The sequence below is a fragment of the Oryctolagus cuniculus genome, chromosome 7 (assembly GCF_964237555.1).
Source record: "Oryctolagus cuniculus chromosome 7, mOryCun1.1, whole genome shotgun sequence".
In the NCBI taxonomy this organism is placed as follows: Eukaryota; Metazoa; Chordata; class Mammalia; order Lagomorpha; family Leporidae; genus Oryctolagus; species Oryctolagus cuniculus.
Window position 1 is genome coordinate 161,096,503 of NC_091438.1, and position 14,659 is coordinate 161,111,161.

At 57.6% G+C, this 14,659-nt stretch overlaps 1 protein-coding gene and 1 long non-coding RNA gene across 3 annotated transcripts in view; one reads left to right on the forward strand and one right to left on the reverse strand.

The window, feature by feature from the left end:
- Positions 1–9,340: 9,340 nt before the first annotated feature.
- LOC138850742 (uncharacterized) lies at positions 9,341–11,037 on the reverse strand. Of its 2 annotated transcripts, none has more exons than XR_011390915.1 (2): positions 10,929–11,037; positions 9,341–9,791 (listed from the first exon to the last, which is right to left on the reverse strand). It is a non-coding gene; the product is annotated as an uncharacterized lncRNA (long non-coding RNA). The 2 variants fall into 2 exon arrangements; XR_011390916.1 differs by lacking the exon at positions 10,929–11,037 and adding an exon at positions 10,457–10,590.
- Positions 10,791–14,659, forward strand: part of ACOT7 (acyl-CoA thioesterase 7) — a 93,752-nt gene continuing 89,883 nt past the window's right edge. Inside the window, exon 1 of the mRNA XM_070079374.1 lies at positions 10,791–11,282. Coding sequence (XP_069935475.1) covers positions 11,113–11,282 — 170 coding nt within the window. The 5' untranslated portion in view covers positions 10,791–11,112. The remainder of the gene's footprint in view (positions 11,283–14,659) is intronic.

Consider the following 14,659-nt stretch of genomic DNA (forward strand, 5'->3'; position numbering starts at 1 on the left):
CAGCCTGTAATGATCATTTGCATGGGGAAAAGGGAATTGCCCTCTGCTCGGTGTGGCTGTGTCACCGTCAGGGAGTTCTTTTAAAAGTCTGAGCAAGGGGAAGTTGATCACGGCAGGTTCTCCAGCTGAGCTGGAACCCAGGGGGGCCTCCAGCCGGCCCGGAGGGAGCCTGTGGGGACCTCCTCAGCCGCCAGGTGGAGCCAGAGGGCCACAGGTGCAGCCACCCGCGCAGCCAAACTCTCCCAACCCCAAGAACGCGCAGGCACCGGCCCTGCCTGTAACTCGAGATTTAAATTTTGACCTACTTAAAGTTGAAGAGGTGATTTGCAAGTGCTGCCTTGGGAAAAGGAATTGATGTCTGTTCTAAACGCAAGGTGTTTTTCTTCTGGGTGACGTGACCCAGTTATTCTTTGCTTTCTCTCTTGGGTCAGGGGACCTGCTCTCAAATGGGTCGTGTATTAGGGTTAGGTTTCTTCAGCGTGGTAGGTTCTGGGGGCAGAGCACCTGACCCTGAGGGTTAGGTTTGGAGCTGGGCACACACGAGGTCGGAGGCCTGTTCTCGAAGCGGCCTTTCCTGTTTGTCCTTGAGTTTCTGTCCTCCCTGTGGGATGGGAGTCAACCTGCTGTGAGTGAGGGCTTCACAAAGTTCACGCAGGGGCTGGCGCTGTGGCGAGGCAGGCAAAGCCGCCGTCTGCAGTGCTGGCATCCCATGGGGCGCTGGTTCGAGTCCCTGCTGCTCCATTTCTGGTCCAGCTCCCTTTTAATGGCCTAGGAAAAGCAGCTGAAGATGGTCCCAGTTCTTGGGCACCTGCTACCCAAGTAGGAGACATGGAAAACGCTCCCAACTCCTGACTTTGGGCTGGCCCAGCGCTGGCTGTTGGTTGCAGCCATCTGAAAAGTGAACCAATTGGATAGAAGATCCATCTCTCTCTCTCTGTCTCCCTTTTTCTCTGTAACTCTGCCTTTCAAATAAATACTCTTTTTCTTAAGATTTAATTATTTATTTGAAAGGTAGAGTTAGAGAGAGAGAGAAAGAGAGAGAGAGAGAGAGAGAGATCTTCCATCCACTTGTTCACTTCCCAAATGGCTGCAATGGCCAGAGCTGGGCCAGGCTGAAGCCAGGAGCCAGGAGCTTCTTCCAGGCCTCCCACTGGGTGCAGGCACCCAGGCTCTGAGGCCATCTTCCACTGCTTTCCCAGGTACATTAGCTGGGAGCTGGATTGGAATTGGGGCAACTGGGACTCGAACTGTAGCCCATATCCAATGCCGGCACTATGGCAGCAGTTTAACCCTCCTGTGCCACAGCACCGGCCCCATAAATAAATCTTTAACAAAAAGTTCATGGAAATGGAATTAAAAAGTAAGTTTAAGGTGGGCATTTAGCCTACACCTTAAGTTGCCCGTGTCCCGCACCCCAGGACCTGAGTTCAAGGCCTGGTTCCAGCTCCCGACTCCCGCTTCGCACCCTGGGGGGCAGCAGGTGATGTCTCAAGTAACGGTGTTCTTGCCACCACGTGGAAGACCTGGACTGAGTTTCTGGCTCCTCGCCGGCTCCAAGCCAGGGGCTGTCGAGGACAACTGGGGAGTCATCCTGTGGATGGGGGCTCTCTCCCCCCCGCTTTGTGTCTCAGTCTCTGCCTCTCGAATAAATAATAAAAGGCTTTAAAAAAGGTAAGTTTATTTCAGCACAAGCATTTTTGAAATCCATGCCTCTGAGCAGTCTTCCGAGAGTGGAAACACTGCACACGTGTCCACGTGTCCTGCTGGCAACATGGTCAAGACCCTGTCTGCTCGATTCGGTGGAGTAATCACACACAGAGCGCCACGAGCAACCCCCACTAACAGGAAAAGAGAGGCAGGCCGTGGAACAGAGCGGCCAGCGCATCCTCTGCCCGACGCCGGGGGTCATGGCGGGCCCTGGGGGACCTGCGGTGTTGCCGTCTGCCAGGAATCCCAGCCGCAGCACTCGGAGTCTTCTTCCCAGGCCAAGGCCAAGCAGACCTCAACCGGGCACGCGCATCCCTGCAGCTCTCCGACCAACGGCAGCTCGGCTGCCCGAGCAGGCTCCCCATGGCTCCCTTCCGAGTGTGTTAGAGCATGTGCCCAGTCATTGCTTAGTCATTCCTCACACCAACCCTACGGGCATCTCAGTTCCAGAAAGTCTCCTGGGGCTAGTGCTGTGGCATAGCGGGTTAAAGCCCTGGCCTGCAGCACGGACATCCATCCCATATGGGCGCTGGTTCAAGTCCTGGATGCTCCAGTTCCTTTTAAAAAAAAATTTTTTTTTGACAGGCAGAGTGGACAGTGAGAGAGAGACAGAGAGAAAGGTCTTCCTTTTCCATTGGTTCACCCCCCAATAGCCGCTGCGGCCGGCGCGCTGTGACCAGTGCACCGTGCTGATCTGAAGCCAGCAGCCAGGTGTTTCTCCTGGTCTCCCATGGGGTGCAGGGCCCAAGGACTTGGGCCATCCTCCACTGCACTCCCTGGCCACAGCAGAGAGCTGGACTGGAAGAGGAGCAACTGAGACAGAATCCGGCACCCCGACTGGGACTAGAACCTGGTGTGCTGGTGCCGCTAGGCGGAGGATTAGCCTAGTGAGCCGCGGCACCGGCCTAAAAATTTTTTTAAAGATTTATTTATTTATTTGAAAGTCAGAGTTACAAAGAGAGAGGAAAGGCAGAGAGAGAGAGAGAGAGGTCTTCCACCTGCTGGTTCACTCCCCAGTTGGCCGCAACAGCCGGAGCTATGCTGACCCGAAGCCAGGAGCCAGGAGCTTCTTCTGGGCCCAAGGACTTGGCCATCTTCTACTGCTTTCCCAGGCCATAGCAGAGAGCTCTTTTGGAAGTGGAGCAGCCGGGTCTTGAACCGACGCCCGTATGGGATGCTGGCGCTTCAGGCCAGGGTGTTAACCTGCTGCACCACAGCACTGATCCAGCTCCCTGCTAATGCACCTGGGAAAGCAGTGGAGGACAGCGCCAAGTGCTTGGGCCCCTGCCCCCCAGTGGAGACCTGGGAGAAACTCCTGGCTCCTGGCTTCGGATCAGCTCAGCTCTGGCTGTTGCAGCCATCTGGTGAGTGAATCCGTGAATGGAAGATCTCTCTCTCTCTCTCTCTCTCTCTCTCTCTCTCTCTCTCTCTGTCTCTATCTCTCTGTGTAACTTTGCCTTTCAAACAAACAAATAAATCTTTAAAAAAGAAAAGAAAAAGAAAGTCCCCTGACTGCCAGCTTGCTGAGGCTCCCTGGGGGTGACTTTGAACGTGACTTTCAGATGCAGTCTGGCCCTGAAGACAGCAGGAGACAGAGAGCTGTGGGCTCTGCACACACCCTCTGGGAGGCTTCCCTGGGGACCCAAAGCTGGCCTGGTCCCTCTCCTGCCTCACCCCGAGCCCAGGAACCAGTCAGACACACCGTGCCCGTCTCCATGCCAGAAGTGCTCGGGGCGCCTCTGTTTCGGAGTTCTGAGTTCTGAATCCAGCCTTGCACATGGCCAAATCCTCACCATGTTGAATGGAGCAAGGTATACTCATATTTCTTTATTTCATTTTTTTTCCTATTTATTTGAAAGGCAGAGAGAGATGGAGACAGACAAAGACAGAGCTCTCTCATTTGCTGGTTCACTCGCCAAATGGCTGTGACAGCCAGAACGTCGATGCAGGTCTCCTATCGGGTGGCAGGGACCCAACTCTTTGAGTAACCACCTGCTGCCGCCCAGGTTTGCAGTAGCAGAAAGCCGGAATGCGGAGCTGGAACTCAACCTGGGCACAGTGATATTGGACGCCGGCGTCTTTAGCTGCTGGGCCAAAGGCCAGGGCCTAACAGATGGTGACTCTGAGTGCTTATTTGTGTCTCGTCTGTCATCTGTTACGGTGTCAGGGCTACCCTACTGATGAAGCCACTGAGGCACAGAAGAGGGTGGGTGGGGCCCACCCAAGTGGGCAATGAATCTGTGGTGTGGATGCAGGAATCTGACTAGCTGGCCCACAGCCCTAACCACATGACTGCCCTGCAATACTTCCCAGTTACCTCGTTTATTCATTTGTATTAACGACAGAGTGACAGAGAGAGAAAGAGACACGGAGAAAGACCTTCCATGCACTGACTCACTCCCCAAACGCCTACAACAGCTGGGACTGTGCCAGGCTGAAGCCGGGAGCCAGGACTCCGTCCAGGTCTCCCACGTGGGTGCAGGCACTCGGGCCATCACCGGCTGCGCCCACGTGCATCACCAGGAAGCTGGCAGGGAAGCAGAGGCGGAGGCAGAACTCCACCCCAGGCACTCCGGCACGGGGATGCACTTGCCCCAACTGGTGGCTTAGCCTGTTGTGCTACGATGCACTTCCTCTTATTTTTTAAAAATTTTCATGTAAGCAGAAAAATGCATAAAACACGTATAGGATAGGCATTTGGATTAACAGCTAGGGAATGGTTAATCCGCTTGCATCCCACATCAGAGTGCCTGGACTCAATACCTAGCTCTCTGGATTTTTTTTTTTTTTAAGATTTATCTTATTTGTTTGAAGGGCAGAATGACTGAGAGGGATACATAGAGAGAGCTCGTTCATCTGCTGGTTCATCCCCCAAATGACTGCAATGGCTGGGCTGGGCCAGGCTGGAGCCAGGAGACTTGGAACATCATTCAGGTCTTGGTGCTGGGACCCAAATACTCGGGCGTCTTCCACTGCTTTCCCAGGTGCATTAGCAGGGAACTGGATTGGAAGCGGTGCCCTAACTAGCTGTGCCACACCAGCTGTAGCTCTGGCCCCCGACTCCAGCCTCCTGTCAATGCACACCCTGGGAGGCAGCAGGTGATGGCTCAAGTACTCGGGTTCTTATCACCCATGTGGGAGACCTGGACTGATTCCTCGTTCTTGACTTCAGTCTGTCCCAGTCCTACTCATTGTCAGCATTTGGGGAGTGAACCAGCAGATGGGAGCTCTCTGTCTCTGCCTCTCAAATAAATAAATAATTAAAAAAATGTGTACAGTGTGGAAAAGAACGGCCAACCTGTGCGGCCTCAGCCAGGCAGGACAGGCCACGCTCCACCCTCCCCGGCGGTCCCCATGTGACCCATCCTGGTGGCAGTCCTCTCCTTGCACAGAGCCAGCCACTAGCCTGTCGTTTATAGTCTTGCCACCTACGTACACCTCCCTAACGGAGTTTTAGGTGGCCGTATGCATGACTTGAAGCTGCGTCTGTTCCTTTGGATCTCCCTTGCTTTCCTCCATAGTCTGGTTCTCTGTAGCTGGAGCATTGGTTTGCCCGACTCCTTGGTGTCCCCCGGGGAGTGAGTCACACTTGACTGATCCCATCCACCCAGGATGGCCCTTGAGGCTATCTCCAGTTTGGGGTTACTACAGTGTGGTTGAGAACATGTCTGGGTGCACTTGGGTTCACTATAGGAAGGCACATCCAAAAGTTCATGGAGAGGCCGGCACTGTGGTGTAGCAGCAGGTTAAGCCACCACCCGTGCAGCCAGTATCCCATGGGGGCGCTGGTTGAAGTTCCGGCTGCTCCACTTCTGATCCAGCTCCCTGCTGGTGCACCTGGGAAAGCAGTGGAGGATGGCCCAAGTTTTTGGGACCCTGCACCCATGTGGGAGACCTGGATGGGGCTCCTGGCTCTTGGTTTCGGCCTGGCCCAGCCTTGGTCATTGCAGCCATTTGGGGAGTGAACCAGCGGATGGAAGATCTCTCTCCTCTCTTTCCTTCTCGCTGTAACTCTTTCAAATAAGTAAATAAAAATCTTTTTAATAAAAGTTCATGGAGGCCGGCGCCGCGGCTCACTAGGCTAATCTTCCACCTGTGGCGCTGGCACATGGGGTTCTAGTCCCGGTCGGGGCGCCGGATTCTGTCCCGGTTGCCCCTCTTCCAGGCCAGCTCTCTGCTGTGGCCCGGGAGTGCAGTGGAGGATGGCCCAGGTGCTTGGGCCCCTGCAACCATGTGGGGGATGCACACGAAGCTCCTGGCTTTGGTCTGTCCAGTTCCGGCCATTGCAGCCATTTGGGGAATGAATCAGCAGATGGAATATTTCTCTCTCTGCCTCTCCCGCTTTCTCTGTAACTCTGCTTTTCAGATACATAAATAAATCTAAAAGAAAAAAAGGAATTTCAACATTTAAAAATGAAAAAAAAAAGAATCTTTGCATTTGTTTAACCTGGACCTTTTGAAGATCCTGGACCTTTTGAAGATCTACAACTGAAATTGGTGGGCAAAAGCTATGGCTGTTAGCAACTTTAGTAATATTTCCAGCTGATTTCCAAAGAGGTTGTACCAACTTGCATTCCTACCATCGGTGTGTAAGATCCTGTTGCCTCATATCTCACACTCCACGTTGACTGAAGAAAGAACAGAACAGATGAGTGACCAGTTGGTGACACTACAAAAATCTATGAACTATAAAGACCTTTTCCCCTAAAGTTGTCACTACCAGTAACTTCATAAATAGCCTTCCATAAACATTATGTAAGTGATGTATTTATGTATCAATCTGAAATTTGAGAGGGAGAGAGAGAGGCAGACAGAAAGAGAACTTCCATTTGCCAATTCATTCTCCAACTACCCACAATGGCCAGGGCTGGGCGGAGCCTGAAGCCAGAACTCAATACAGGACTCCCATGTGATTGGCAGGAATTCAGTTACTTTCACCATCACAGCTCTCTCTTGGGTACACACTGAGAGAAGCCGGAAGCAGGAGCCAGAGCTGGGGATCAAAGCCAGCCACTCCGATGTGGGATGTGGGTGTTTTTAACTGGCATCTTAAATGCTATGCCGACGCCTGCCCCTGAAATGTCTTTAGAGTGACAGTTGGTGGATGTTTTTAGTCTAAAGAAAGAGCATCACTGATAAGTCAGTTACACTGGGTGCCTAAATTAGGATGGCTTGACTTTATCACGATACCAGAATGACACTCATGCGGGAGAAGCTGTACTTTACACTGTGAGTGTTGATATTTTCCCATGCTGGGCAGCGGCCGTGGGATGTAGCTCTGTCAGTCCCGCTGTCGTGACGAGAAACGACTCCACAGGGCGTGCTAGTCTTTTTGGATACAAGCATGCAGTGAATGGCATGAGACATTCCACACTTAATTGTAAAATAGATTTTGTGTTAGATGGTTTTGTCCAACTGTGGGCCAACGTAATTGTTCTGACGTTGAAGGTGGGCTAGGCTATGACTACGTGTTTTCTGAGTTGTAGTATTTTCTTTCTTTTTTTTTTTTAATTTATTTTTTTTGACAGGCAGAGTGGACAGTGAGAGAGAGAGACAGAGAGAAAGGTCTTCCTTTGCCGTTGGTTCACCCTCCAATGGCCGCCGCGGCCAGCGTGCTGCGGCCGGCGCACCGCGCTGATCCGATGGCAGGAGCCAGGAGCCAGGTGCTTTTCCTGGTCTCCCATGGGGTGCAGGGCCCAAGCACCTGGGCCATCCTCCACTGCACTCCCTGGCCACAGCAGAGAGCTGGCCTGGAAGAGGGGCAACCGGGACAGAATCCGGCGCCCCGACCGGGACTAGAACCCGGTATGCCGGCGCCGCTAGGCGGAGGATTAGCCTAGTGAGCCGCGGCGCCGGCCTGTAGTATTTTCAACATACGATGGGCTTATGGGGTATAGCCTCACCAGAATTTGAGGGGCATTCTTATGTCTATTGATTAGCTCCTGTCTAAACTATGCACTTTAGCACTGGGTGGGGTGGGGGTGAGGACTGTGCTTACAGAGCAGCCAGGGAAGGCTTCGTTTAGGTGGTGACAAGTCCCTGGGTCTCTCAGGGTGGTGCAGCGCCCTGAGGCATGGCTGGCACATCCAGGGACCACCAGTGAGGTCAGACTGGAGCCAGCCGAGCAAAAGGAGAGCAGCGGATGAGGTCAGAGAAGTAAGGGTGTTGGCTGGGCAGACTCAGACACGTGGTCAGATCCTAGCATTTAAAAAATAATTTTATTTATTTGAAAGGTAGAGTTGGGAGAGTTGGGAGAGAGAAAGGAGGAGGGGAGAAGGGAGAGGGAGAGGGAGAGGGAGAGGGAGAGGGAGAGGGAGAGGGAGAGGGAGAGGGAGAGGGAGAGGGAGAGGCAGAGGGAGAGGGAGAGGGAACTTCCATCTACTGGTTCACTCTCCAAATGTCAAAAGGGCTGGACCAGGCTGAAGCCAGGAGCTCCCTCTGGGTCTCCCAGGTGCGTGCAGGGGCCCAAGCATTCCTGCCATCTTCCATTCCTTTCCCAGGTGCATTACCAGGGAGCTGATCGGAAGTGGAGCAGCCGGGAAGTGAACAAGCTGATGTGGACGCCAGCGCTGCGAGTGGTGGCTTCGCCCGTCCTGTCACAGCGCTGGCCTCTCCTCGCGTTATCTGAACATAGGGCCTGCAGCACTTGCTGGTGGCTTGGCTGAGGGTGGCTCCGAGGTTCTTGGCTTGAGCAGTTGGGACTGTGGTTTGCTGAGGTGGGGAGGACCGGGGTGTGCACTGCACAAGACGCCCCATTATACGACACGGGGTGGGTGGTGTGGACAAGAGTCTGGGATTTGTGTGGTGTAGATGGGCTTCAAGAGGACACTGTGACGTCCACAGCAGGTGCTGAGGGATGCAATCTGGGCCAGAGGGAGCCACACCCTTTCCCAAAGGCCCGGAGTTGTTCCAGACCCCATTTGCGCGTCTCAGGAAGGACTCTCCTGGAGAGGTGGACAGAGCAGAGCGGGCTGAGTGGGGAGGCCGGCCAGGAGGGGAAGAGGCACGTGCGAGGGGCCCTGCAGGCTAGGGAGACGCCTCTGGATCAGGCGTCACATCGGCTCAAGGCTGCCGAGGAGTCAGAGATGACTTCTGACAAGGGATTACTGGACTTAGCAGCTTGGAAGGAATTAGACCTGGGTGAGTGGGGTGGGAGGAAGGGGAGAGGAACCTGAACGGCCCTTTTGAGTTCTGCTGGAAGGGACAGTTAGAAACAGCCTGGGGGCCTGAGGGGATGCAGAAGACAACCGGGGAGGCTGTGGGAGGCGAACTCCTTCACCCCGTGTCCGCTGAGGGACTGAGCCTTCCGCGGCCGCCTCGAGAGCAGGACAGCCCCACACCTCACACTCGGGGTGCACAGTCGTCTACACAGTCAGGACCTGGTAACACCAGGGGCTGAGCCCGTCTCTCCCCAAGTCCCTCTGCCACCTTGTGGGGCTGGGATGGTCACCAACAGAGTCTCTGGCCAGAAGGTAGCCACACCCTTCCCCACAGGTCTGGGAGCTGTTGCCCCCCCTGGAAGGGACCAGCCTACGTAACCCTAAACCCCTCGCCTAGGACCGCCTTCTCGCTGGTGGAGTGGCCTGGACTGTTTTTGGATTCAATTTGGGAGGTTTGAAATAGGAAACACTTCTTTTTCTTTTTTTTTAAAGATTTATTTATTTTTTGAAAGGCACAGAGTTATAGAGAGGCAGAGGCAGAGAGAAAGATTGAAAGAGAGAGAGAGAGAGAGAGAGAGAGAGAGAGAGAGGTGTCTTCCATCTGCTGGCTCACTCCCCAGATGGCCACAACAGCCGGAGCTGTGCCGATCTGAAGCCAGGAGTCAGGAGCTTCCTCCAGGTCTCCCACGCGGGTGCAGGGGTCCATCTTCTACTGCTCCCCCAGGCCAGAGCATGGAGCTGGATCGGAAGTGGAGCAGCCAGGAATCGAACCGGCGCCCATGTGGGATGCCGGCACTGCAGGCAGCGGCTTTACCCGCTACACCCTAGTGCCGGCCCCAGGAAGCACTTCTGATGTCCAGCTGGACGAGCACACCTATGCAAACAGGGCAGGGCCTGGACAATTCCTTGTTCTATTGCATCCACCTGGGAAGGATTAAAGAAACAGAATGACGGGTGGGGAAGAGAACCAGGAGGAGGAAGAGTTATTAACCTGCTACCTCCTTACAGTCATAACCTCATAAACTCCAGCAGAGGTCAGGAGGGCTGCGCTTAGCCATCGCCTCCCCTCGGGGATCTCGAAACTTCCTTCCTGAACCCCCAAAGTGGGTCCCCTCTTCCCTTGCATTTCAGGGTCCACGTTGGGAAGATGTGGTGTTTAACTAGGCTTCGTGGCTCTTCATGCTTGGGTAAACTTATTTCATGTGGGAAAACTACGTGTACTGGGCCAGCGCTGTGGCGCAGCTGGTTAAGCCACAGCCTGTGGTGCTGGCACGGGTTCGAGTCCCGGCTGCTCCACTTCCGATCCGGCTCCCTGCTAACGTGCTTGAGAAAGCAGCAGATGCCGCGCTCGTGGGAGACTCGGGTGGCGCTCCAGGCCCCTGGCTTTGGCCTGGCCCAGCCCCTGCGGCCACTTGGCGAGTGAACCAGCGCAGGGGAGGTTTCTGTGCCTCTAACTCTTTCACGTGAATAAAAATGTATCTTATAAAACAAACAAAAAAGCTCTCCGGACCCCCGCAGGTGGAGCTGACCACCCTTCCCGGGGGGTTTTTTGGGTGGATTCTGTGACCCCAGACTCGTTCTGGACTCACTTCGGGGACACCGCGTGCATCCGGGCGGCCCCCACTCCCTGCGGCCGTGGGCCCCGGAGCCGGACGCCTGGACAGCGGCGGGGCGGCGCGGGCACGGCCTATCCGCCCGCGCTGGCCCATGTCGTGTTCCCCACAGCGGCCACCACCCCCGGGGCCGGCACTCGGCCTCTCACGGCCCACTCGAGAGCGCGCCGCCGTGCAGGGCGGCAGCGCCCGGCGGGCGGCTCCAGGCCCGAACGCCGGGCCGGGCCTTCCGCGTTGACCTCATCCGGCCCGCGGAGCACGGGGCGCAGACAGCGAATCGCCGGCGCGACCCGCAGGGAACGCCCCGCCGACTCTGCCCGCCGCGGAGGCGAGCGACGCGTCCGCCGAGCTGCGCGACTCGGGCCGCGCCCGCCGGGCGCTCGCAGGCTGCAGGGCCGTCAGCCGCCGCCGCCGCCCGCGGGCCGACCCCGCCCAACTGCCGTCGAACCTTCTGGAAGCCGCGCCCCGGGGCAGCCCCCTCCGCCGACAGAACCGGACGCCGACGCGGGCCCACCGCGGCCGTGGCGGCCAGGGGGGCGGGGAAAGGGGCGGGGCCCGAGCGGGGGCGGGGCCCGCACGGGGAGGCCGCGTTCGATTCGCCCCCCGCGCGCAGGCCCCGCCTTGCCGGCGCCATGGCTCCGCCTCCGCCCTCCCCCTCCATGGCGCCGCCCGGGCTCATTCATTCCGCGCCGGGCCTTCCAGACACCTGCGCGCTCCTCCCGCCGCCTGCAGCCGCCGCCGCCGCCGCCGCCAGCATGTCGGGCCCCGCCGCCGACACGCCGTCCGCCATTCAGATATGCCGGTAAGAGAGGGGCCCACCCGTGGGGTCTGCGACCCCCGCCCACCGAGGCCGCCGGCATCCCCGCCCCGGCGCCGGGGGATCGCCCCTCGAGTCCCCGCGCCCTCGTCTCGGGGCCCGGGCCGCCGGCGGCGGGGATGCGCCGGCGATGCTGAGGTAGACGCGGCCCGGGGGGCTCCTCCCACCACCTCTCGGCGCATCTCAAGGGCGGCGGCCGCGCTGCCGCCAGCACCGGCCGTTTGGGGGGAGGAAGAGGGCCGGGGCCAGGACCGGCGAGGGGGTCGGTGCACCCGACATCTCAGACCCCGGCCCGGGATGCCCTCTGGGCCCCCGGAGCTTCGGGATCGCCCCCTGGGCTGTAGTGCGGAAGCGAGGGTGGAGGACCGGCGCCGGAGCCCCCCGGAGGCCGCTCGCCGTGGGTTTAGGGAGGGGGCTGCGCCCGCCGGCCCCACAGCCCCCCGCGGCGGGTTCGGAGAGGGCAGGTGTGGAGGCCCAGAACCGATCAGGGCTCTTGGCCTGGAGCGGCTTACCGCTAAGGAAAGGGAGCTGCGCGGGCCCGAAGCATCTCACACAATAGGAGGCAGAGTCGTCTCGGCGACCCCCACCACACCCGCGTGTCGGGATAGAGATGCGGGCCCCAGCGGCCGCGGGGGGTGGGAGCTTGCTGGTCTCCAGGCAGGAGGACGGGAGGGCAGCCTCAAGGTGACCGGCAGGCCGCCGGGCGCAGAGGCATCAGTGCGGGCGGACAAGGGCGAGGCCAGCTCTGTCCTGCTGGGGGGACCAAGCCGGGTTCCCCACGCTGGGCATCGCGCTGACCTGGGGTCCCAGCCGTGTCCACCCTGGGCCAGTTACTTTCCCGAAGGAGCTGGTTCTCTGGGAGCCTGGAGCTCCTGCCCCCAGCTCCCCGTTCTCTGGCTTGGCCGAGACCCCTTTGTTGGTCTTAAGGTCAATCTTGGCTTTCCTAGCGAGGGGAAGCGTGCATGGGGGAGCCCTGTGCCCCTGGCTGTGTGCTGTCCTCTCAGGTGGTGGTGGTGGGGGGAGGCAGGGATAAAGATAATGAAAGTGACTGATGTTGGCAGACAGACAGGCCCGCAGCCAGATCCCGGAACCGGGCTGCCTTGTTTGCAAGGAGCCTGAGCTCATCTCCATCTCGTTGGGTTCCCTGCAAGGCTGCAGGGTCGGGACCTCCGTGCTGGCGCTGTGTGGAGCCAGCGGTTGAGGATCCCGGGGGCTGAGTAGTTCTGGGAGGGCCACGCAGTGTTCGTCCCACCGTTCTCCCAAATGAAGAGTTTGTTTGCCTGCGGAAGGCTGGGCGTGTTTACTTCTTCAGGGTGGGGAGTAGCCTGGGTGTATATATATATTGTCTTTTTCCAACTAACAGGAAAACAGATTCTTGTAAGGCTTTAGATGCTCCCGTAAGCCTGCATGTGCACTCTCTCGGGCGCTGCACCTGCCGGGCCGCCTCGCGTGTCTGGTTCACAGCTGCACCGTCTCTGAAGTGGGTGCTTGGCCGTGAGGTCTTGTGAGCAGGGTGCCCGGCTGAAGTGGTCCTCGGGCGCAGGGCACGCCTGCCCCGGGAGAGGGTGCTGGGCAGAGGGCTGTGGTCAGGTGGGCTTGACCCACAGAAGCCCCAGGACACTGAAGAGTGGACGCGCTGGAGTGGGGAGCCTTTAAGGATACCCGAGCTGATGCCCTGCATTGAAAGCGGAGCCTCCTGGCCCGACACATCCTACCAGGCCCATGAATTTAACAAGACTCCACGGGACACTGCCAAGGAGCAAAGCGCTGGGAGGGAAAGCTGACCCCGGGGAACCCTGAGACCCTGCCCTGAGGGGGTCACGGTTCAGCAGGGCGAGGATGCCCACGCCCCTGTCATTCTAGACGGTCAGGGCGACGCCGTGCTGCAGGCAGGATGCTCCAGGATCAGAGGCCTTAAAGGCAGGCGAGGGCAGCGGTTACTGGCAACGCCTCTGTCCCTCGCTCGCCGCGTGACCGCTCTGTGCTCCCATTTGCTCACGGGTGGTTGTGAGCGCTCACTAACAGAACGTCTAGCTGGGGTCTGGCGGATGGCTCGCACTGCGGGCGACACCCATGTTCAAGCCCCAGCTCTGCCGCCAGCGGTGGGACCTCATCTGTAAATGAGTCACGGTGAGGGTGAGCACCTTTGGCCCAGTCTGGCGTAGCGCTCACAAAGGGAGCAGTTCCCCTTTGAGAGCCGGCACTTTGGGCAGCCAGACCACTGTGCGACGTTGTCCCTCCTTCCTTTGTTCCAACCCGAAGAGATGCAGTGTCTGGTGCAGCACTTAACGTCTCGCCCTCTGACTTATTTGGAGTAGCGATGTTTAATTAGTGAATGACTTTTTTCCTTTCTTGAAGGTCAAGTCGTAGGATGTCAGACCTTGGGGCAGGTGCCTGGCACAGCAGTTCAGCTGCTGTGTGTGCTGCCCACGTCCCACGTTGGAATGCCTGGTTCGAGTCCCAGCCATACTGCTTCCAGTCCAGCTACTTGCTGGGGCAATCTGGGAGGCAGCGGTGATGGCCCAAGTGCTTGGGTCCCTGCCACCCCCATGGGAGACCCAGACTGAGCTCTGGGCTCCCGGCTTCAGCCTGGCCCAGCCCTGGCTAGTGCAGGCATCTGGGGCGTGAACCGGTGGATGGAAGATCTCTGTCTCTCTGTCTCTCTGTCTCTGTACCTTTTAAATGGAAGAGAGAGAGAAGATAAATAGAAGCAGAGCTGTAAGAACCCTGAGTTAAGGTCGTTGAGCTCAGTTCTGTCATTTCACAGATGAGGAAAATGAGCTCCCGGAGGTTGGAGCCCTGGACCAAGGGCGGCCCTGGGTCTTGACTGGCAGTTGACAGGGTATTGTCCTGCCTGGTGTCAGCTTAGCCCTGAGGCCTCATCAGGGCATCAGTGTGCCCGCCAAGCAGGTCGCTGGTTATGGAAACGAAGTGGAAGGGCATGGCCTGTGAGAGACATTGCAGGAGAGTGCTGTCCACTGGCCTTTGTGCAGTGGTGGGACTGTCCCATGTCTGCGCTGTCCTGCATAGTGGCCACCTGTGCTGGCTGAGCCCTTGGAGTGTGGTTGGGTGATGGACGAACTGAATTTTTAAGAAAGATGTGTGCATCTATTTGAAAGGCAGAGAGACAGACACACACAGAGATTGTCCTACCACAATGCCCACCCCCGATTTTTTTTTTTTCAGTTTATTTATGTTTATTTGAAAGCAGGAGAGAGAGCAAGAACAAGAGAGACTTCTTCGTGCATCTGCTGGTTCACGCCCCCAAATGTCTTTAAGAATGGGGCTGGGCTAGTCTGGAGCCAGGAGCCAGGCGCTCCATCCAGGTCTCCCACATATGGGGTGGTAAGGAGTGAGGACTC